The sequence below is a fragment of the Miniopterus natalensis genome, chromosome 2, assembly GCF_054644295.1.
Source record: "Miniopterus natalensis isolate mMinNat1 chromosome 2, mMinNat1.hap1, whole genome shotgun sequence".
In the NCBI taxonomy this organism is placed as follows: Eukaryota; Metazoa; Chordata; class Mammalia; order Chiroptera; family Miniopteridae; genus Miniopterus; species Miniopterus natalensis.
In genome coordinates this window covers 63,842,544-63,868,272 of record NC_142082.1, presented here as the reverse complement: position 1 = coordinate 63,868,272, position 25,729 = coordinate 63,842,544, and the positions used below count along the sequence as shown (strand labels likewise).

The 25,729-nt window shown below is 34.5% G+C and overlaps 1 protein-coding gene across 2 annotated transcripts in view; it reads left to right on the top strand.

The window, feature by feature from the left end:
* TDRD3 (tudor domain containing 3) overlaps positions 1–25,729 on the top strand; it is a 146,068-nt gene that overhangs the window by 95,360 nt on the left and 24,979 nt on the right. For both annotated transcript variants that reach the window (XM_087814305.1, XM_087814304.1), the window contains exons 11-12: positions 13,118–13,968; positions 18,741–18,866. In XM_087814305.1, the coding sequence (XP_087670431.1) occupies positions 13,118–13,968; positions 18,741–18,866 (977 nt within the window). The remainder of the gene's footprint in view (positions 1–13,117; positions 13,969–18,740; positions 18,867–25,729) is intronic.

Sequence of the window (25,729 nt, the reverse complement as noted above, 5' to 3'; positions counted from 1 at the left end):
CCCTCAATTCCTTGCCATATGACCCCCTCCGCAGGCAATTCATAATATGTTTGTTTGCTTCTGCAAGGCCAGCAGGAGAATCTCTACTGCTTTTTCAAATTTCTCTGACTACCTGCTATTTTTGTCCCAGCCTTCTGTTATACTGTTTTAATCAGAGCACCTTTTATTTCCTCTCATCCTTCTGTCTTCCTACATTAGCTTTTAACTCCTATGTTGTCTCCTAAATCATAAACAGGTTGAGGCTGAGAAAAGTGATTCCACTGTGACCTGTGTGCCTGTAATACTTCAGTTCTCACAGCGCACACCTTAAACCAATAAAATGAATAATAGCATTCTGCTTAAAAAAGGTATCAAAGTTAATTAAGATACATGATAAGAATAATACACTCAAAACCAAACCTCAGTTTTAGAGAAATTTATCTCTCAGAGGACAGAAATTTATGAACACATCTGTTAATAGTAGATACTGTTTTAGTAGAATATGTTGTATTTATATAACTGTTATTAATGACACAGAGTCAGCAAGAATGTGAGAAAAATATGGGCACTCTAGTAGTATTCTAGACCCTTGATTTTCACAGGGAATATAGCCTGTGACCTTCATAAATTCCCAAATTCAAGAAATTAAATATATTTCTAATATTTGTATAGGCTCTTAAATTTTATACAAATTCACATGTTCCTGTGATCATGCTAAACCCAGAAATTACTTTCTTGCCCTCCATTTACATTAGAGTTTACTGCCCTACTTGATGACCGTTATTCTCAGAGAAGCAAATTTTTATTCTTTTCTAAAAGTACTGTGTGGGAAGGCCAACTGACCAAGATGGGAGATGGCTTCTAGAGGAGGTGGCATTTAGACAAGTATGAGGAAGAGTGTTGGGGGAAGGGCAATCCAAGAAGAGGGAGCTCTGGGTGCCCAGGCTTGGAGGCATCAGAGCACCACTCCCCTGTGCGGGAGAGGTAGAGACAGAAGGCCAGAGACAGAAGTGGTAGGCTGGGGCCAGACCAAGAAAATTTTGTCCTACAGAGTTTTTATTTTATCCATATAGCTTTACAAAGCCATGAAAGGGTTTTGGGCGTGAGAGTGATGAAGTTTGTTTGGTACTTTCAGAAAAGAAATTCCTCTGCCTGCAATATAGAAAATGCGATTGAGACTGAAGTCAGACTACAATTGCATGTGTCATGAAGAATCATTCATTCTATAAATGTAGTAGAGCAAAAGGTGCTATAATTTCTTTTTTCTGATTTTTTTAAACTTTTATCATAGGTAGTTGGTCATCATACATACTTTTCTTAGAGATTATCTTTTATCGTTTGTTAACTTTTTAAAAATTGTTTCTTTAAATTGGAATCAAACGTAATCCAAATTAACATTTTTATCAATTTTCTGGTGAAAAAAGAGAGATTGGATTACATTGTTTTATGGGAGTAACCACTAATGAAAGTGTTTCTTGTGATATGTAATGACTCCATGTCAGCTTGGGACAGTTCATTTGATCATTTTGTGATGGGGTTGTGTTCCAAAAGGCTCTTATATGTAGATTTTTTAATATTTGGTATTATATTTAGATATTATAATTTGTGACTAGATTATCAGGCCAACTCTGAAAGGTCAGTTTTTGTGTCATATGTGTTAAGTTTGTCAATATATCACTTCAATAATACATAGTTACCATTTAAAACAATGCCCACTGGGAATATGTATTTTAAATTTCAACTTGGGACAGAAGAAGTAGGTTTGATTCTTTCTATTATCATAGAAGAAATCTGGGTTGGCCAGACATGGATAAAGGGATGCCTTGAGGCAGTAACTTTACTGTTCTAACTTTCTACATCTAAACAAAACCAGGGTAACCCTAGTTTGTTCTGAATGTGGAGCAAGGGCATTGTGAGAAGAGGTAGGCGGAGCAGCTCTGAAATTCATACTCCTCTACTTCCCCCTTGTTTGTGTAGCTTATTTTGTAAAATAAATGTATGTTGTCATTTTATTTATGTTTCTTCAAATTTTGTGTCAAAATTTTAGAATGTACAATCCAGAACATGTCCCGTTTTTATAAAGGGTAACACTTAGAAAAATATGTCAAATAGAGATATTTTTTATGAAAAGGATAAGATTTAAATTAAGTAAATATAGGAACAAAGAACTCATCCAACAGTCCTAAGTGTTGGGCATGATCGTGGGTGACCCAGCGTCTCCTTTCCAGGACCCCGTCTTGTCTCCCACTTCCCCTCTTGTGTTCCTTGTTCGTAGAACCCTGTCATCCCTCAGGAAGCAGGGTTACCTGGTCCTTGGTCTGTTTGGCTGGTTGGTAATAATTGAGAAGACACCTCTCTTGTTGCGTCTACGTTCTTTTTACTGTCAAACGTGCCAGCTCGTGTCTGTCTTGTAGGACTCCTGAAGGCAGAAAGAAGTAACCAACACTTTCCATTATCCTGACGTTTTTATACCAAGTTCTTTGAAGCATCGGCCCATTGGTTGGTTGGTCTCAGGTCCGAGACAGTAGGTTTAACTGCGTAGTGAGAAGGGCCAGCTTCCTGCTGAGTGATGAGGAGACTCACCGCTCTGCCCTCTTCCCTTACTAAACAGGTTTTACATTTGAGGTTCTGTCACTCGTATCACCCAATTTCCTGGCACCAATTTCTAAATTAATTTGCTTTAAGGTGTAAGCCATAGAAATTCAAGTAAGCAGAAAATGAATTTATTGGCTCCTTTAGCTGGAAAGTCTTTCCTGTCTCTGGATTCCGCTGTTTTGTGTTGACAGACTGCCTTCCTGTGGTAGTAAAGATGGCCTGGGTAGCATTAGGCACATCAGCGGTCGGCATGTGAGGCTGCATAGTAACATAGAAAGATAGGCAGGTGGGAAGCTTATCTCAGTTCTGCAAGTACATTTTTTTTCCTGGGTAAAAGTTACTACCTTTCATCACATAATTACTGATTCCCCAAGCTCAGCCGAGTCCCACTGGGGTTGCTGGCTTTGGTGTGTTTAGAATGGCTGGAATACAACTCCAAAGAGACTTGGAGAAAGAGCACACTACCACTTGGTGTCAAATCTTTTTCATAATATGGGATAAAGGTAATAAAAAAAATACCTCTCAGAAACAGGCAAATGGTCCGTACACCTAAGAGATCAGATAGAAGACTTTCCACCTCCTTATGTCTGTATCTGCCCTCTTTTTATTCAGGAAGCACAGGACATCTTAATTGAGGAAGGCAAAGTTTCCCAGCTACCTGCCCTCTCAAAACAGGGCTCTATTGCCCTGGCCGGTTTGGTTCAGTGGTTAGAGTATTGGCCCGAGGGCTGAAGGGTCCCGGGTTCGATTCCAGCCAAGGGCACATACCTCAGTTGCAGACTCAATCCCCAAACCTGATCCCTGATCGGCACTCGTGTGGGAAGCAGCCAATCGAGGTGTCTCTCTCACATCAATGTTTCTCTCTCTCTCTTTCTCTTCCTTCCTCTCTTTCTGAAAAGCTCTTTTCTAATTGCATCTAATGGAGAAATATCCTCTGGTGAGGATTAAAACAGACAAAAAAGCAAACAAAGAGGACTCTATTACCAAAAGAAGGGGAGAACTGACATGGTGCTGGGGGAGATAAATACAACAGATTCTACCACTAAATTTAACTCACAGTTCTTGTATTTATTAGTTGTATGTCTTTGGGCAAGTAATCTCTTAAATTTTAATTTCTTTATTGGGAAATGGAGAAATAGTAATAACACCTAAGTTACAGGGTTGTGAAGATCAAATTAGATAAAGTGCTAAGCACAGTGCTTGACACATATAGTGGACTCCATATAGTGGTAGTTCCTGCCACCACTACCACCACCACCATCATCATCATCATCATGAGCAACAGCAACCGCGTCCCCCACTTCTCATCTCCATGCCCACTGCCCCCTTCAGGTCCTCGGCCTTCCCCTGATGTTTTGCAGAACTTTTCCTTTCATCCTCTGTATTGCAGTCGTGATGTTTCAAAATGCAGACTTGATCCTGCTACTCCCTTGCTCAAAATAATTCATTGGCTCTTCTCATTGGCACAATAAAATTCAGACGATACTATATACACTGTTGTTTTGGAGTGCCATTACTGTATTTCCTGTGGATTTTGTGAAAAGTAGCATTTGGTTAACCGTGCTGCATAATTATAAATTCTGCATAAGAGTCAGATATAAATAATATATTAGATGTTAGCAGATAAAATACTAATGTTTGCTGGGTAATTCACATGAAGTTGCAGGCTTTTGATAGTTGTTAACTGTCGTTTTTATTTTTGTTTTATTTTAATCAAGTTTCAAGTCAGTTTAAAGAGTTTGGCTATGGCCTGGCGGGGTGGGGCTCAGTGTTGGAGCATCCACCTAGGATCCAGGGGATTGCAGTTCAATTGCCGGTCAGGGCACATGCCCAGGTTTCAGCTCGGTCCCCAGTGGGGGGCATGCAGGAGGCAGCCAATTAATGACGACTCTCTCGTCATTGATGTTTCAACTCTCTCCCTCTCCCTTCCTCTCTCTGAAGTCAATAAAGACATATTTTGAAAAATATAAATAGATGATAGATGATAGATAGATAGATAGATGATAGATAGATAGATGATAGATAGATGATAGATAGATGATAGATGATGATAGATAGATAGATAGATAGATAGATAGATAGATAGATAGATAGATAGATAGATAGATAGATAGATGATAGATAGATGATAGTTTGGCTGTAGATTTACAGTTTGAATTTTGAAGGCTGAAGAATAGAGACTGTAGGAAGGAAGTGTAATATAATGGTAATAGCTTAATTGGATAGGCAGGACACTGATTAAGAAGAGAGAGGATGTGTGTGTGTTAGGCTAACTCTCCTAGGAAGGGTTTCTTCAAGAAGGGACTTTCCATGTATTGACTGTTGTGCGTATTTCCATCTCATTGCACCAAGCAGCATTACTCCTCATTTCCGTGAGCAGCTGACTGATTGAAATCGATGGTGGAGTGCCTCTTTGGAAGCCAGGGATTAATGGTTGCTGTGTGAGTAGTGATAAACTGTCAGCACAGCAGAGAGAATGTGTAGCTATCTACACACTACATGTCACTTTCTCTTCCTACCCTCCCTATGGCCTTCCCTGTCCTTCACTTTTTTTTTTCTTATAGAAATGATTTCTTTTTATCAGTCCATTTTTTAAGTGCAAATTTCCCCCCAGTTTCTAGCTAGTGCTTTACGCTTAACTTGAATTGTTTCCAATTCTAATTTGTGGGTTTGTTACCTTACAGTGAATAGCCTATCTGCCCATGCTACTTTGTGTCTGGTCACAAATGGGTACAGATAAGCACTGAAATTGAGAGGAAGGGTCCAGAAACTCCTTCAGCAATTTCACAGTGCCTCCCCATTTGTTACTACATTTTATAAAGTAACAGTCAACAGCTGATTGGAAATTGAAATCCAAACCAAGGACTACAACAAAAACCCTGGTACTTTACTAGTTAATTTGAAACTCTCTGGTCTATGTTATAATGACATTGGGGTCCCTAGATTTGTAAGCATTCCAACAGCATAGTGCCTGACATTTTACTTTTGTCAGGCGATGAGGCCAAGTAGTTTAAAGACGTTAGAGAAAATGATAGGTGGAAAGTGAAAATATGCCGCATGCAGCATATGTAATGTCCTAATTATGAATGGAGATTAAATAGTTATTTGAATTTACTAATCACATATAAAAAATTTTATATAGATTTAGGAATAAGTTTAATGAACAATTGTAAAGGTAATATATAGAAAGTCGGTTAAAATTAGCTTATAAATTTGAAATATACTTTTAAAATCATGTTTACAGCTAAAGCATTTTAAAGATAAAACTGAGAATGGGTTTAATTAATTTTTTGATCAAGTACCATGGAAGTGTATTTTTTCCTGTTGCATAGTTGTTACATGATAAATTTGGGAAAACTAAAAATATAGGTAACAAATAAAAGGAAACAGGCTATAATTTCATCACCATATTCTGTTTTCATTTCTATTTATGAGATCATATTTACATAATCTGCTTTTTGTTCTAACAATATAACTGTATTTCCATGTAATTATATATTTCTCTCAGCATAATTTTTAATGTCTAAAAAGTAATCAGTTATAATTCCATTTATGTTAGTCATTTGAAAGTTGTTTCCAAATTTAGCTATAACAACTTTCAAAGTAGTCTTTTAGTTAAGTTATTTACATATTGATGATTTTTTAAAGATAAATGTATGGAAGTAAAATTACTTGGCATACATATTTTTAAGATTTGTTAACCATGCTATCAGTTGTGATATATAATTATTTTTCTTTGGTTCTTAGGTATGTAGAAGATGGATATAGCTTTACTCAGAATACTAGAACACATGAGCCTCTTTTTCATTTTGCCATTCCTCTATTTCCCTCCTCCTCCATTAATGGTCTATTCATTTAAACATTTATTGACTATAAAATAAAATAATGATTGGCATTTATTGAGCATCTACTATATGCCAGGAACAGTGCTGGGTGCTTTGAATACTATTAATTCATATAATCATCTAAAAATGCAAAATATACATTGTTATTTCCATTTGAGAGATAAGTAAATAGATTTGAAGAGGTAAAACATCTTACCATAAGAAGTGAAGAACTAGGATTTGGACCCTTGTCTGTGTGATTCCACTCAGAACCCTTTCTACCATGATGCATTTCTAAGCACCTATTTGTTTTTTGGGGGGGAGAGCAGTCAAGAGTTTAATTTTAAGATATGTCAAGTTTTAAAAATCAAGGGGAGGTATCAAACAGGCATTTTAGGATAAAGCAGTGGTGGAGGCTCAGGCAAAGACATGGAGAACACAGCTGCCAAAGAAGTGGGAAGAGCGTAACCTCAGCAGTGTGCTGGTGAATGTTTAACAACTGGTTCTTGGAGAAGAGGTGGGGACAAGGGAAAGATGCCCTGATTTTTAGCTTTTGCTCATTTTTGTGATGTAAATGTTTCCACGATGGCTGATTTCCAGCTATCAACAGTTTAACGTCCAGCTTGCAGATTTTCTGAGAATTGAATAATCAGCTCTTGTACGATGTTCAGGCTGGCTCCAGCGCACCATTGATTGGAGACCTTGACAAAAATAGTGTGAGTGAAGTGGTGAGGTTAGAAGACAAGCTGAAGGATATCCAGTAGATAAATATTAGACAAACATTAAAATGATAATTTTAAAGAGAGTGGTAGGAAACAACATATTTAGTATAGCATGAAAAAGTTGTGCTGTAGGCTTGAGGTGATGGTTGATTTCTCTTCTTGCCCATTCATCATATTTTTAAAAGGTTGCATTTTACTTCTAAAATATAGAAAAAACATCATCATTTAATAACTATGTGTATTTATATGTACCTGAAAGGAATGAGACATAGTCCCTGGTTTTACGCATTGTAATGTAAGAATTCCTACAGAATACATTTATAGAGGAAAAAAATTTGATACAGGAAATGAAATGTATAAATTTTGAGCAGATAGATAAAGTTTTATAGCCAAAGAGCTTTGCTATTATTACAGAATATACACAATATCTAAAGGTATTTTACACAGAAAGCCTTTATTTGTATAATTGAGAAAATTAGTCAAGAATTTTGAGGTGAAAAAACATTATGTATAAACTGGCTTAAATATAGACAAAGGAATATTACCAAGTGTTATGCTTCTGTTATAATGTGAATTCAGTTAATCAGTTAATACCATCTTTTTGTAATTAGTTAATACCATCTTTTTGTAACAAACATATTTAATGATTTGTTTTTGTTTTGCTTTACTTGTTGAATGATTACTTAGCAGTAATCTCAGCTATGGTACTTGGATCAGTTTATACACCAGTAGGTAACCTGTTGTACTGTGATACTATGACTTTTAAAAAAAAGTACTTCAGTCCAGAAATGGACGTTCCTTTGGCTTCTCTTTTTTAAAATCCTTTTTATTTTCATTTATCTGCCCCTTAAAATAAATTGGCTTTAAATTGCACTAGCATGTTTTAGCTTCAAATTGTAGGAGTTCTCACTTTTGTTATGCTATAGTTTTGTGTGAAATGTTCAAGAACATGTGTTGCAAAGATAATGCTGTGTTTAAAATGATTATACTTATGATCCTGGAAAATATTAATCAGCTTGGAAGGAAAGATCACACAGGTTAAATTTAGCTTCTGCACTTGACTGGTTCCTCCTGCATGACAGGTCCACTAGCTCTGGCATAGCATCCTTTCAGTTTTTACAGGTTTGATAATAAATTACAGTCCTGTATGTTTAGTTGATTTTTAAATCCAGTATGTTTTCTTCAGTAAACAGTATTTGATTTAAAGCAAAAATAACATAAAGTTCTTTCTAAATGGTTTTTGACCCACAAATTTAGTCCCTGGTATATAAATGCCTAGTTTATCAACAAGGGAGCTTTACTTGACTTAACCCAAGGCCACCAATGCACAATTGACTGATCCTACCCGCAATTTGGTTAATATGTAATAATATTTAAAGTATCTTCCTTTAAAAAGAAAATGCAATATTGAAATGAACAAGATACCTCTATGCGTTGACTTGGAAACATGTCTATGATATACAGTTAATTTAAATATCTTGCAGCTTGTGGGATGCTCATGAGTTAATTTTTTATTAACAAAAAATAAATAAATGTGCACAGATGTCTGTATGGATTATATAAAAAGAAAGAGTAACCTCTGAAAATGTTAATAGTGGCTATCTGTGGAGGTGGGATTGGACAGGCAGAAGGTAGAACTTTATACATTTTTCTAATATAAGATTAAAAGCAATTTTTACTTTTAAAAATATTTCTTAGCATTTTTAATGTAGAAAAATATAAAGGGTATATAGAGAAATTTTGTCTGGAGAATGTTTATAATATATTTTAAATGAAAAACCGTATTAGAATATGATTTTGATTTTTTAATGTATCTAAATTTTCTCTGCACTATGACTTTGAAAACTTGACAACAAACAAATTTTTACTAAAGCATTCTTTCTGCCCTGTTTTCAACAAAAATAAACAAAAATAAACAAAAAAACTAAAGCAAGGTAAGGATCCTAACTAAAGGTGAGGTTGGTGATAGTGAAGATGTGTAAATAGGGAAGCACCTTATCATCTAAGTATTGGTTTTTTCTTGATGCAGTTCATTATGTTTATTTGCATAATTATAATGCTAATAATCATCATAATAACAATGGCAGCTAACATTTATTGAATGTTTATTAAAGCCAGATATGGTGTAAGTACTTAGTTAATCCTCTGAGGTGGGTACTACTATTATCCTTACCTTAAAGATGAGGCTCAGAAAAGTTAGATACCTTGCCTACGGTTACAGAACTAGCAAGTGCAGAGCTGTGACGCAGCTGTTCAGTCCCTCCAGAGGCTGTACCCTGCACATTGTGCGGTCTCTAAGTGCCAGTTGTGAGCTTCTAAATAGCAGTCCAACTGTTAATAGGGGCTTTAGTGTTTTCTGCTTTAATAGAAAGATTATTAATTTTAGGTCAGTATTCTGGCAAACCCAGTATACAGCTTTATTTTTTCAGCCCATCAGGGATTGCTAAAGAGCTTTTGTGATTTCTGTATCTCCCAGAAATGAACAGATGTAGGTGATAAAATTGTAGCTAACATGCTGTTGGTTGCATTCTGTTTTGTTTCTCTGGGCAGGCAGTTTGGCATGGTGGAAAAATCGTGGGCTTTAGCTGCCATTAGATTTGAGTTTAAATTCTGGTTTCAACATTTGCTAGCTGCTAGCTTTGCTTTCTTTCTTCACTTGTAAAATAAGGGTAATAATATGGCCCTTCAGGGTGATTATGAGAATTACATGAAATAATGTAGGCAAAAGACCTTTGAAGTGGAGTCAGGCACATAATAAAATCTTAATAAATATTAAGTCACTTCTTCAGGTAGGTCTTTCAAAATAAAATGAAGAAACAGAATGTACCTTTTTCTACTATAAAATGCAGGTACAACTGACTGGAGGATGAATATTCTGCAAAAGAGAATTAATATAAAAATCTAAATAATTTATGACCATAAATTCATTCTTGATGCCTATATTTCAAAGCATGGTGATGTAAAATACTGTAATCAGTTATCTTGTGAACATTTTGAAGCTCACTACCTGGTGTAACAGGAACATTTTATCACAAAGCCTACTAAACTCTTATAGCATTCTTTGATCAGGTTTTTCATTTGAGCTTTCATCACTGTGATCTTTTAGATGTTTTCATAGGTTTAGTTATTTTGTGTTGAATTTTTTTTATCACTTATCTTCCTTTTTCTTTTTTTCTACTATTTACTATTAAATGTTACCAATTTTTGTTCATACTGTTGTTTCATCTTTCCCTTTCAGGTCATTACAAAAAGGTTGATGCATTTTATTCTGTTGTTTATACAGAAAACTCTCTCAGTTTATTTTTTATTAGCGTTATTGTGTGCCTCGCCTATGGTGCTGACCAGTTTTCTAGTGATTTGGAATCATCAGACCTCCTCGGGAAGGGCGGCAGAGAGCAGTTAGGGTTTGGCTGAAGGACTGAGGCGCTTTCTGTTTAACTTGGGATCTGTTTCTTAATTTATCTAAAATTACGTTTTCCGCAGTTCAGTAGTCGAGCATATTTTGTTATTTTTTTGATAGATTAGCTCAGTTTCTAAATACTTACTTTATATCTGACTTTATTACTTCTCTGTCTGAGACAAAAGGTACTGGCTAAGGAAATCTGAGAGTGATGAGACATGTAAGGATGTCTTTTCTTGGCTTATAGCTATTTTACTTTGAAATGGAATGGGTATGTGAGAAAACCACCTTCTCTAAAAGCACAGCTTTATCCTTTCATCACCGTAATTAGTTTATTTCTTTAAATTCTTATTTTAAAAAGCAGTTTTCTTTGTAGATTCTTCTTTCACTCTTTTATCTCAGCACATGATTGGAAATGAAGTATGCTCTTATTAGAAAGATCACTTGTTTTATTCTGTAATCTAATGTATATCGCCAATTAAATAGATTAGGAAATCTTTACTTTTTTCTTTTGGAAGAACTGAGATCAAATTCTCCGAGCCCTGCCAAGCCTGGTTGAAGCCTCCTTCTGCATACGTGGCTGTCAGGAACCCCGTCTCCAGTCAGGAAGTGTTGTCCCTTGTGATGACCTAATATCCTTGCACTTTCTGGCCATCGTAGGGATCAGTGGCCCTAACTGGAGTAAAAAGACAGACTGATCCCTAAACACAGCCACTCTAAACCATTTGCGTATCAAATATCTATTCAAGCCTAATGACAGCTAATACAATATCTTCATATTTAACCTATTTTGGAAGCTGAACAATTTCTTCATTTCTCTGTACAAGGGACTTTACCTCTCTCTCCCCCTTACATAAAACCCCGTAACATCTATACCTGAAGACTGCAGTGGGGACTCCTTGATAATAAAGTGGAGGGCAGGTACCGAATGCGCTGCAGACAGAAAGAGGCAGCTGCTGTCTTTATTCTCTAATATAGAGGGACTGGAAGAAATGCCAGGATACGCTTTCTGCTGGAAATGCTCATTTGCGTGCTGCTTATATTCACTACTGCACTTTCTCCCAAGTCTTTACTCCTGGGTAATAAATAAGTAATGCCAGCAGGAACCAAAACTGACCATTTTCCTCCTCTCTAAAGAAGAACTTAATGTTGACTACAGTTGTTGAAAACAGGATGTTGGTGTTCTGTGTATAAAGCAGATCTTGGGGAAAGGAATTTTTAAAAAATGTCTCTGTAAATGGTCTTGGCTAGCATTTCACATCTTATTTATTTGAAAAGTCTTCTTTGTCACAATTAATGGGTGGTTTGGCTGGATGTAGAATTGTATTTAGAAAAAAGTTTTCTTTCCTTTTAAAAGACATTTAAAACCTGTTAGATTGGCTCTAGCTTCCATTGTTTTTGTTAAGAAGTTTTTTTGCTATGTGGAGTCTTGATCTTTAGTCTGTGACTTGTATTATCACTCGGGGACTTTTAAAAGTCTTCTCTTCCTCCCCGTTGATTTAAACATTTTATCAGGTACTTTTTTGTGCCTCCAGTGGGTGTTTGGCAGTGTATGGAGACACTAGGAATGCTGGGAGAGGGTGCTTTGGCCTTTAGTTCCTGGAGGTCAAAGATGTTAATTTTCTTGCAGTGCAGGAAACATTCTCACCCAAAATGTCAGTAGTGACCCTGTTGAGAAGTGTTGTGACCCTGGGGAAATATAGGAATGATCCTGACCTGCCTATTGATTGTGGGGTATGACAAGAGAAACAAGACATGCATGCCAAAGACCAATCAGTATGTTTGGTAATAATGCTAGAGGCATGTTGTGTGAAACAGTGGAGGAAGAAAGTGTAAACAACATGGTACAAATTGAAATAGAATAAAAGTCCCTCTGGAAAATACAGTTATTAAGTTATCTATGAGTATATCTTTACCATGTTATTGCTTTTGGTATCTGGCCGATATTAATTTGCACTGTTGTGCTTAATCATATTTTTGACAGTTTTCTGTATTTCTAAGTAGTACTTGCTTTTAATTACTTTGATAGGTCAAGAAAATTATTAACTCTTTTCTATAGTGGGATACCTATTTGTAATCCAAACGCTTAGAAATTCCAGATCCAGAAAGATTTGAGAAATGACATTTTTGAAAAGGCTAGAGTTTGACTGACAATAATAGCTGTACTTTTCTAAATTGGAGTGGGATTCAGAAAGGAGTTGAGCAAGGGTTGTCCTTATGTAGTTTTATAGCAGCTTCTGAGTTAGCAGTTTACAGTTCTATTTCATTAATGTCTTGGGAAATGAATTACCAAAATTGCATATGTAGCTAGCTATATTATAAGAATGCAAACATTCAGTGACAAAGACAAATTGCTTTGAAAGTATCCACCATTTTTTCATGGTTCATACATATCACTGCTCTACTTTACTAATGTGGCTGACTCAGAACACTTGACATTAGAAATACAGGGCTCTAAGGAAGCAGAGAGGGAAGTTAATGGGGTGGGGAGATAGTGAACAGTAGTTTGATAATTTTGTATTAATATAATTTAGGTATTTAGAAATAAGTATTAATGCAGAGTCATCATTTTAATATGCATATAATTTACTTTTCAGAACCTAAATCTCAACCACAGCAGCTTCATCAGGGACAACACAGATTGTTGAGTAATGAGCAGAATGGAATAAAAGATAACAGTCAACCAAGATATCTTCCTCGGAATGATACCAGACAGCCAAGAAATGAGAAACCTCCTCGTTTTCAAAAAGACACCCAGAACTCGAAGTCAGTTTTAGAAGGCAGTGGATTACCTAGAAATAGAGGTACTGAAAGACCAAGTACTTCTTCAGGATCTGAAGTGTGGACTGAAGAGAGAATCAGATGTGATAGACCGTATTCTAGATATGATAGGACTAAAGACTCCTCCTACCCTTTAAGTTCTCAGCACAATGATGGCGCTTTTAAAAAAAGGGATAACTCTATGCAAAGCAGATCAGGAAGAGGCCCACCCTATGCAGAGGCGAAAGAAAATCCACTTCCTCAAGAATCCGCAGATTATAATCATCAAAAACGTGGGAAAAGAGAAAACCAAGCAGCAAATCCTGATCATTTTTATGACAGGAAACCACGAACAATGAATAACGAAGCTTTCAGTGGTGTAAAAATTGAAAAACATTTTAATGTACATACTGATTACCAGAATCCTGTCCGAACTAATAGTTTCATTGGTGTTCCAAATGGAGAAACAGAAATGCCACTGAAGGGAAGGCGAGTGGGACCTATTAAGCCAGTAGGACCCCCCACAGCTACACCCTATGATGATAAAACATTTTACAACAGTGGGCCCAAAAGAAGATCTGGTCCAATTAAACCAGAAAAAGTGCTAGAATCATCTATTCCTATGGAGTATGCAAAACTGTGGAAACCTGGAGATGAATGTTTTGCACTTTATTGGGAAGACAATAAGGTATGCATGCCATAATGATATTATATACTAACATTACTAAATGTAACATTCTAGTGAGACTAAAGAAAGCATTGCTTTGGGACTGCAAGTTTTGTTCTACATTTGTACCTGTTTAAAGTCTTTGAACAGATTTATTGATATATAATTTATAAAAGAGGTTTTTTTATGGATGATTAAGGAGAATGAGTCCCATAGATTTGGTTAGGTTACATTTGATTTTAGCTTGTATATCAGAGTAGTATTGTAAAAGTGATTAAGTGATTTCACTTACCATTAACTGAACTATTGTTTGCTTTTCTTTCTAGTGAACTTATACTAATTCACAAAGGAAGAAAATCATTTGCGTGGCCCAGAGTTAAATTCTGCAGATTTTGTCTAAATTAAAATTTACACGATCAGACTACTTTTTTAAAAATTAAGAGAAATGTTAATTATTTAGCTAATAAATAATATAATTATCGAACCTATCCTTTAAACATTCTTATGTTCTACATTATATGCTGGCTAAAAGGGAAAGAGGGAAATTGTAGAGAAAGGAGAAGGGAAAGATAAAAGATGAGGTCAAGACAGAATACAGTAGATCTGATAAAAGAACCTGGTGGAGAGAGAGAAGGCCACACAGTGAGAACAGGAAGGCGAAGGGGACAGAGGGACCCTCTGCGATAAGGAAGCCTCCTTTAATCTGCCCCCTTCTCCCTACGTTATTGTTTTTCTCAATCATTGCCTTATTCACTTTCTTAAAGTTGTCAGAATTTTTGAATATTTTTTTATTTTGGTTCCTGAATTGATAGGTCTCCCCTACCATAATTTTAAGTTCGTTAAGGCAGGATTTTTGTCTAGTTTTTGCCTCTAGCCCCGCTGTTCCCACAGTGTAGGAATTTAATAATTATTTGTTGATTCTGTTAATTTTGAATGGGGCACTTATATAGGAAAAAAGTAGAGTGGTTAGGGGACTAGAGATATGAGCAAGGTAATTAAAACAGGTAAGGGAGTTATAGTGCCAGGAACCTGGATAGATGTGAGGATCAGGTCAAAGAAAAAAATATTTGAATTAAATATTTCATAAGTAGAGTAGTTTCAGTTGATAAGGTAAAGATGTGCCCATGAGAGTGTATGTGACTCAAAGAACGGGGGGAAGGAAAGTTAACAGAAGATTTCAAGGAACTGAAATTCAGGCTAGAGAATGTGGATGGATCTTTTAAAAAGATACTGTAAGGCTTGGGATCAGGAACCAGGCCCACTGTGTTCAATGAATGATGAGGCATAAGCCAGGTATTCATGTTACCTGATGATACCAGCAAGGAGGATACAGGGTGTATAACCAGGTGGCATAGTCTTAAGGTTTTTGTTTGCATGTAGGATAATACTCATCTAGAAGCAGTATCTCTACTGCCAAGATTTTATTAAAGGCTGAAAGGTAGAGCGGAGACAGCACTACCTGTGCTTTTTGTTTTTTTCTGGAAAAGCAAAAGCCTTCCTAGAAATATCAACAATCTCATTAGTTGGAACTGTTTTACATGGCTACTTCCTGGCTGTTAGGAAGGCCTGGAAAGCAAGTACTATTCTGACTATTACTCTTTCAACTCAGACCACTCACTTTCCAAAATACAGGAACTATTTGATTTGGGTAATGAGGGATTGCTTATGTTTACCTGTTTCTCCCTCATGGTAGGGGCAAGAAAAGGTGAAGTAGTTGGAAATCAATGTTGGTTTGTAGAGCTAAGTGTCTACCTTAGAGTAGACCTTGTGCCAGATGCGTCTGTGAAAGGTTGACTAAGATGAAGATGGAAAAATAGTTTTTCCATGTTGGACAGTTTGGGGTTTTTGGTGACTTCGACAAGCAAAGGAGGTAAGTGATTGGAATTCAAATCAGATACTATTTGAAAGGCTAAAATTCCACAAGGATCATGCCCTACTAGTAAGTACAAAACTACTACAAACACGCCATTACAAAGCCTAAAACCAACCCTTTACAGGATCAAGGATATCTGCTTGTACTCTTATCTGCCTGACAAAAAAAATCTAATCCTCTTTTTAGGAAAAAAATACATTTCCTAGAACCTTTTCAATATTTTATCTACAATGTCTGGCATCCTATAAAAAATTATGAGACATGGTTAAAGAGAGAGAGAGAATATGATTGAACAGAAACAAATGAAGCAACAGAGAAATATAAAAGACCTACAGATATTGAGATATTAGACTTAGCAGATAAGCTCTTCAGCAAATATTGAGTATTCAACAAACCATAATTGAGTAGCTGCTAAGTGTCAGGGGCTTGGGGTAGATCAGATAGTTCTGGCTATGTTATTACCCTATGCCTTCAAATACCTAATGAGATTGTTAATAAAACTTTTAATTGTAATTGTCTCAAAAAAATCAATAATACTGAATTCATCTATTGCCTCTACTGAATTTATTCAAAATAATGTTATGTACCTTCTGAAAGACAGTACCTAATAATTCCCAAAATGTTTTGAGCTTTTAGAGTAGTTTTAGAATTATTAGATGACCTTCTAAGTTTACTATGTTGATTTTAATTGGATGTATACTTTCTGTTTAGAGCGAGGGACTATGAGCTCGCCATAGATTATATGATTAAACAAATGAGATAAACAATAGTCACCCTATGAAAGAGATGGGATTAGTTATCTTCTGAAACCACCTAACTTAAGAGATAGCCTTTAAATGTCTTGTCTAGGCTAGGCAACTTTTTAATTTTCTAGCCAGAGGCCAGGGTGAAGATTTAAGAAAGGGCATTGGCTTTTCACTAGTTCAGCTCTTTCTGCCCCCTCAACTGGAGTACTCTAACCACCTCCAGACTGGCCTGCTTCCTTAAACCTTGTTCCTCTTACACTTGCTGAAACTGCCACCATTGTGCTCCTGGGCTTAACATGTCATTCTTCCTAGTTCAAATATTTTACCTGTAAAATAAATATAGATTCTAACGTCATGTAGAGCCTCAGCCAGTTGGCTCTTACCTTCTTGTCCTGTCTAATGTACTAAAGGTTTACCCTTTTTCTCATGTCATGCCATAATTAAATTGAAACTCTGTAGTTTCCTGCACTCATCTTCATGTTTTATGTCTCTGTAACATTCCCTGGAACAAACACCCTTCTCAGTTCTGTACTTGGCTAAACCCTCTTCACCCTTAAAGACTATATCAATTGCCATCTGCACCAGAAAGCTCTTCCCAAATTCCTCAGCCTTATCAAATGCCAGATCACTATGCCTTTTTTACAGTGCTTTTTACATTATATAGAAGTCATTTTTTACACAAGTTGTCTTTGTGAAAGTTCTAAAAAGATGTCAACTTACTTGTTTTTTCTAGGGTATATAGTGACTCATTGTTTGTTGAACTTACCTAAACTGGCATAATTATCTGAGAAGCTTACAAGTGAAAATAGGTCCAAAAATACTCTCAACCACTCACAAAACACAGAAGTGTGAGGCTAAAGATATAAAGGAGGGATGGAGAGTTGTGAATGTATATCAAGAACTCAAGATTTGGATAATTCCAGCATGATACCTCTAATCTTCTTAGCATCCAGACCTTCGAAGGAAGCAACACGGATTAACTTAATAACCTTTGTAGTATGAAGTAATCAGTAAAAACAGATTATTTCCTGGTACATCCAGGGTAACTCATATTTTAGAGGATATGAAGAATAAAGACTTCTGTTGCCTTTAGCATTTTCTGATTCTGGTGAGCCTATTAAGAGATACTGTTACAGTAGAGTCTCCACCTAACCTAGTTTAATGAAATTATTCCTTAAGAGGAAAGAGTTTTTCGTTCTTATTTCATGTTCACAAGCAACATTCTGACCTATAATTTAGGTCCTGGATGGGTTGACCTATAGTGGAGCAGTGCTCCAATTAGTTGACCTTCTGCAGTTACCTTAATGGATAAATTTTTAAATTGTACTTGTTATGTAAATCAGTTCCTTGTGGGTTTGTTAATGAGCATTAGTTCCCAGAGCCAAGTAAAACTGGATAAACTGATAAAATAAAAGTGTCTAGTCTTGCAGTGTCTCAAATCCTATAACTCCTGGGTATGGATAATGTGCTTACTCCTTACCTGACATCCCTACTTCCCCTCAGCTGCCTGTGATGACAGCAGCAATGAGCCTTTTTCTTTGGATTTATTTTGTCATATATATATATTTTTTAAATAAATTGCTCCATAATGATATATTCTGATAAGTACATAAGAATTGTTTTACTAATGTTAGTCAAAGGACTTCAATGGCTAACAACAAAACATAACACTAGTTCTTCATACACCCATTAGCATGTGAATATTCTCTCCTGACCACCGGGCTCTGTCCTGTTCAGTGTATGTCAGAACTCATATGCGTGAGATAACTTATCTTTTTTAGCCAATTTATGATTATTCAAAGGTAAGTTTTCTTTCTTAAATATATTATATTCTTTAAAATTATTTTCTTTAAAATGTTGCATATTTGAAAGTTTAAGAGAGTAAATCTTAAAAGTTTTCATCACAAGAAAAAAAATTCTATAACTGTGGTGATGGACATTAAACTTATTGTGGTGATCATTTTTCACATATACATATATCAAATCACTATGTTGTACATCTAAAACTAATACAATGTTCTATGCAGTTATATCTCAAAAAATTAATTAAAAAAACATCTGAGCTTTCAAAGAAATTACACATTCTAACACTTCAATTATTTACATTTCTATCTAATATTGTCCTTTGTAGACAATGTTGATTGTCATATTTGAACTCCTTTTTGTCTCCTCAGTTTTACCGAGCAGAAGTTGAAGCTCTCCATTCTTCAGGTATGACAGCAGTTGTTAAATTCATTGATTATGGAAACTATGAAGAGGTGCTACTAAGCAACATCAGGCCCATTCAAACAGAGGCATGGGTACGTGATCCAAATTCTGTACACAGGCATAAGCTATTTTGAAGAAAATACGTAGCTCTGAAAGATTAGTCATAATAATACAAAATTTCTCAGTGGAAAAATATTTTGAATTTGCTTAAAACTGGCAACCCCTAAAGAAAGATTTTAATTTAATAATTACACTGCACTACAATAAAAATGAAAGCATTGGAATTACTTCTCTTGTATAATGCTTGTCATTATGCTTTGGAAATAGGTGCCCTTATGTATATGTTTGCCAAAAATTTGTATGTGTAAAATTGTTTTTTATGCATATTTTGTTACTTTAAATTTGACTAAATTATGTCCAGCAGTTGTCAAAGTTAAATCTCTGTTGGATACAAGTATATTCTTTATTATTTTAGTTACATGTAAAATTAAGAAAAACACTTTAAAGTATATATGAATTCACACTGCATTTACTATACATGTATTTATATATGTATATGTACAGATTAGCTGTAAGTATCTGTTTAATAATTATTTGATTAATTTTGCTGCCAAATGTTATGTCGATGCTGCGTGATAAGTTTGATAATGTAATTTAAAATGTACTGGCCTCATGGAGACCATTTTGTTCAGGATTTATGTGACTTTATGTAGATAGATTCTCAACTACATTTAGGCAAAAACAGGAGGGCAAGACATTAAAATTAGTTTATAACTTTATACATTTTTTTCCTTTAATTTATGGGTGGCTGTTAAGAAACTTACCATTAGAAGCCTAATTCGTTGCTATTTTCATAGAATATCAAAATAAACTAGAAAATTATATTATCCAGACAGTAGCCTTCCTCATTGAAGCATACGTTGTTTTCCCACAAACTGCTTTTAGTTTAGTTTAGTGTTGGTCCTTTTACATTTTTCTGACATGACCTCAGCAATGCCCCTTGTCCTCTCCCCCCACAAAAGGTAGATGAAACAACAAAAACCCTTATAGCTGTAATCATGTTTTGGGCCATGGATCTTAATTCTTTGCATTTTTATTCTAGAAAAATTATTATTTTCTAAATAATTTATCATTATGTATTTTACAGTGTAATATTACTAATGGTTCATGTGTTTGAATAAGAGATTCTTTTCCTCTCTTTCTTTAAAGTTTAGTCACTTTTTCCCTAAAAGACTGAAATACCGCCAGTATTTATATCTTTCTTTTCTTGGAGAAACTTGTACCCAAATTTTTGCCCCGTTGATTTTCATATGATGGTTATTTTCATTATTTTTTCTATTGATGCCTCTTAATCTAGCTTTTATGGTAATAGTAATTATCTATTGAGTCTGTATTTCTAGTTGAGTCCTGGTTTGCTGTTCATCATGTGCTCCCAATGTGCTTAGCCATTACAGTCAGAGGTTAAAATAGAATTCTCACATTTAATTTAATTTTTATTTTTTTAGAGATTTAATAAGAGATTAATTTTATTCTTTTCTCCCTAAAGAGAAATTTATTTTTCTTACTTCATTTCTTCTCTACTTACTTTTCTATTCCAGGGTAGCCATAAGTGATGAGCACATTTGTCATTCCTCACTGTAGCTCTTCCATTCAAGGGTGTTTGGTACTAAAGTGATCATTTTCTCTCCACAGCCCCCCCCCCCCCCCCCCCCGCCAAATAGTCCTCATTGCCTTATGACTGATTTTAGACCTATGTAAACTTAGCTGGACAATAACTTTACCAGATGTCACAGCCCATGTAGTGATTCTGTTTGAACCACAGCAATACATTCAGATTCTTCCTGCCTCTTTGTGAATACTCATGTATGCGTTGTGCTATTTTTTTAATCTGTTTACTTTCTCTGCAGTCAACCTAAAAATCTTTCTTATAAGGTGCTTGAAATGTTTTTTCAGGAAGAAGCAGGATAGACTCACTAAATCTTTTGGAGATGCTGGTATTTATTTTCTCCTACTTACAAATAATAAGTGATTGTCGATGTTTTATGATTTTGCATAAATTAATATAACAAACATTTTTGGATCATGAACGTCATTATTGAGGATAAGATTGTCCTTTCTTCTTTATCTTCATGAATAATTGATTTAGTTATAGAAGCATCTTATTCTTGATATATAGAAGCTACCAGCTTAACATACCTTCACCCACCTCTATTCTTAGAAATACATAAAAGTCCCTAAGAAAAAGTCTATGCAGCTGTCATATTTAATGTTGAGTTAGTGTAGACTTCTCTTAGCCTCTGAGAATATAAATGTCCAGTGTATGAGCGCTTTTTCTTTTTGTAACTGGGGAATCGTAACAAGTTTTAAGTTAATTGAAAGCAAAGCATTCACTATGCCAATAAGGTAACTTTAATTGGTAAATCATACTAGAAAAATTTAAGGGCTCTAAAGGTGCAGCGAAGTTCTTAGAAACCTTAGCACAATTGTTCACTTACACTATGGATTGTGTAATTTTTAATTTTTTAACTCTCACACTATATATGTACATTATGATTTTTAATTGTGAAATGATACTGTGTCTTTTATTAAGGATTATGTTTCTTATTGGCACAAGATTTCAGAAAACCTCTTGTTTTCCTAAATGTAGCAGTGCTCATGTATTGAAGATTTTTTTAATAGTAAGTAGGAAAAACAACCCAAAAAGCTTGTATGTAAGCCAAAAGCCTTTATAGAAATCAGTTGCCTGTATTGTCTCTTAAAGGTGTAAGGATAAGTCATTAAATAAAAAGCATGAAATATTCAGAGACTCACTGACTAAGTTAATAGTCTCTTGTATGGAAAATAAAAAAAATCTAGTTAATAGTTTAATTCTAAGTGTTAATATTTTTCTCATGAAGTTTAGGAATTATTTGCCTTAATTCTGCCTTTACACCAAATATCTGGATACACCCTTTTATTTCCAGAACATACTCAGTGGTGATATTTTAGATGGCAAAAACTTAGGTTCTAATTATGATTAAATACTTTATTTCCTCTAAAATGATTTACTTTTTGGTAAGTCATTTTTGATTTTTTTATTCTACCTTGATTTCACATGGTTCTTTTAGCTACCACAAAATATTCTGTCTTAAATTTAGTGTCTTTATTATATTGAACTCTCTATCACACATAATGTGAGATTCACAGCTCATTTTTAACTGGATAAGTGCTCTAATTTTTTTCTATGGTCTTTAAACATTGTAGGATTTTCCTTATTTTATTAAAGTAACTGATGAATTAGGAGTCTCATTTTACTGGAAAAATTATATAGGGAGAAAACCATACTATGTATTATTTTATATTTCTGACCACTGAATGAGAAAACAGTAGGGGCAAAGAAAACCTGCTATTTATGTTCCCTGCAGGCCTCTCCAAATTGATTCTTTTTAACTCTAAAACAAATGCCAGAAAACCAGTAAAAAGATGCCACAGGCAATTTAGAATTACTGAAAATACCCTGGTGCCGCTGCTCAAACAAACCTTTTGTGTTTTTAAGGTGATGTTGCTTCTGAATTGCTTTTCTAAACCTGAAAAAGCACTGTCAAGTCCTAATTCTCCAAGTATATTTATGACTTGGGTTCCATTGAGACTCATATCCCAAGAAATGTTTTAGAACATTCTAGTTTCTAAACTTTCTTTCTAAAGTTCATAGTATGTGCTTCCTGGTATCAGGAAATGGTTGTTGTTTGGCTGTTGTTTTAACTAGAAAAATTATTATTGTTTAGGTAATGGTACACATTATGGACAGTAATTCTGGAAAGTGACAGATGGTTGTCGTTGTCTTTTAGATGATTATTCTCTCTTAACTGTTTTTCTGTAAAGTATTCATTTATTCAACAAATATTTATTGCACACCCATGAGGTGCCAAGCAAGCACTGTTCTAGGTCAGGGATACATATTTGTAGGCAAAACATAAAATTCCTGCCCACTGCCCAGTTGGAAGAAAATTCCAGTTCTAGTATGTGAAACAAAATTAATATCTCATGAGAGTCTTTATTCATTATTTTTGAGGCTTTAAGACAAAATACAGATGATGAAAATCTGTTTTACTGAAGTTTTAAATAATGTTTAGGTCTTTATTCACTCCACCTTAGTTTAAAGATAAAATTAATGTGAAAGAAGAAAGTGTTATTTAATGAATTTTATCTACTTTAAAAGTTCTTATCTATTTTATCTACTTAAGAAAAATTTGTCTTTAGGAGGTTTTGGATTTTTTAAAATAATTATGACATATATATTTCAGTTTTAGCATACTTTAAGAAAAGAACTATCAATCTTAAGTTTTACTTTTGAGGTAACTTTGTACAAAATTTATTTTATAGTGATATTTGAAAGTTAACTTTTCAAATTCAGATATTGTTCACAAAAATCCATAAATTATTCTACCACTAGTAAAAATATTAAAAAGAAATATAGAATCAAAATAAATCTTAACTTATTTACTGAAGTAAGAGATTGAGAGTTGTAATACAGAAATTAATGAGTTAAATGGATCCTAAATGTATTAGAACAAGGTCATGTTAGTAATTTTGAAGACATAGTGATAAAGTTAGGCTGTATCAAGTTTGATATGAAAAAATCACAATAGATATTATAAAGAAGGTAATTGTTATAGAAACCATTAACTTCGTAGGAAAATTAGAATTAGGTAACAATGAGGTTCTGCCAGTAAAAAGTACAAGTACCTATTTCAAAAGGTTTTTCATTCTTGCTGATAAATTCTTAAATTAATTAGTGGCTATAACTTACCATACTTAAATTTCTGCATTAAAAACGCAGTTTGATTAAGGTCACTGAAATACATTTTCTTCTATAATACGTATTTTGGGAAACTTTCCTTTCAAAGATGGCCATATGGGTCCCGCTGGTTTTCTTTTGCAGTATAAAGACAAAGTAAATCAGAATGAAACTGTGCAGCTAGTTTAGCCCCATTTAAAATATAATTTTCAAATCATGGGCAGTGGAATTTGGGGACTTTCATGCAATATCTTTAAACTGTTTTAATAAAGTTTGTTTGTATTTGATGTGGTTTATTTCTTTCTTCATCTATTACCCAGAATTTCACAATTCCCACAGGAGGTGGGAATTGCACAAAAGGACTTTACTGAAGATATGAAAGCTGCTGACATAGAGGGAGAAATGATTCCTTCATAACTGCATGCCATATACACAGATGTGCCACTTAAATATTGTTCACGTCTACCTTCCGAAGCCCAAATTCAGTTTGTGATAACTAAAATTAGCAGATTAGAATCAGAATCTAGAGATCTAGTTTTGAGCTGGCTACATTATTCAACAGAGACATTTTATTTTATCATTTCATTTAATACTAAGGGAATAATATGCTGTTTTAGGACCTGTACAAAGAATTGTTTGAATTTTGGTATCTGATAACTTAATATATTGTAATCTCTTCAGAAGAACTGTATATAAAAATATCTTTAAGAGGTTTTTGGATAACCTGAATTTTCCTTCATTGAGCAGTGGAAGTACAGATTAGATTACTGCCTCATGTTCCCTAAGTGAAATAACGTGGCAGGATATTACCTAAGATGTGCTTGCTTTCTTTTAAAGTTATTTTAATGATCACTCAGATTTGATTCTAACTTTAAAGACAGTTAATAAAAACAACCCTTAAATTATATAAATATTAATATTGTTATATAAATATTAAGTATTAACTATTTGAAAAATTTACAGCATTTTTAAATATACATGAATAATACCAGTAACTATTATGTTAACTATTTTATCTTCTAAGCCTCCCTTTAGTAATGGCAACCTAAAGTACGGGCTCCTAAATATCGGTTTTGATTAAGAAGTAAATTCATGTTGTTTTAGATATATGCTGAATATTACATGATTTTGATTTTTCTTTCAAAGTAGTTTTAAGGAGGCACCATGGGTGAGATCTACAGCTAAAGGGGGCTGGATTGTCAGGTGAACTTATTTTTTCCTTTGATATCTTGATTCAGTAAATCCAAGGTTGGTTCTCTTCTAAGTGTAAGTTTTGTTTTTCCATTTTCTTTACTCACCAGGACTTTTAAAGCTATAATTTCAAACTGCACTGAGTTTTACCATTCCTTTGCATATATATGCAGTAGACTTGCTAATATACTCATTCCACAGGAAATAAAATAGTAAAACAAATGAATAGGAGGAATATTTTCGTTTTATTTCTTTGTTCCCAAAGAAGTTAATCTTATATTGGGTACATGCCTTGTCTAGGCACTCATATCAGTATATTTTAAAGATTTTTATAAATCTGAAGAGGCAGCCTTCTTAAATTAAAAAAAAAAAAAAAATGCACAATTCTGTGTTAGTTTCTAGTGAATTTCTGAGCCTCTTCCATTTGCACCTGAAAAAGCAGAAAAATAATGTTGCTCATTGCACTGTAGACTTTATTCCCTTTCAGGTGGAGCTCGCACAGTGCACCTTCCCTTTTCTAAAGTCAGGGATTGTGAACCTGGATAGTGATGGGCTAAAGGGGGACTAATGGTACATATATAATTGCATACCATAGTGAGTCTTTAGTTGTCCACTCTCTTTTTTAATCTTACGTGGTCATTTGTGTGTTAAGTATAGGAGTTTGTTCTCTAGGAGGCCTTTAACAAATTTAAAAAAACTATTCTTGATCTGCTGTGCTTATTTTCCTGGTAAAGTAACAGTCGTTATGTGACTTAACAGCTGTTAAATCAAACAAATTGATAATCTTGGATCTAATCTAGAGTTTACTTGAGAGTTCTGGAGGGGAAAAAAGTCTTATTTTAAGAAGTGTTTTCTCTCCAAGCACTTATAATTATAAACAAGGGCAGAATTTATGGTTGGATAAATTCTAGTGAAAGTGCAAAGAAGCTCTCTAAATAAGCAGTAGATGAATACTGTAAGTATCATCTCTTTTAGTGTTTGAGAGAA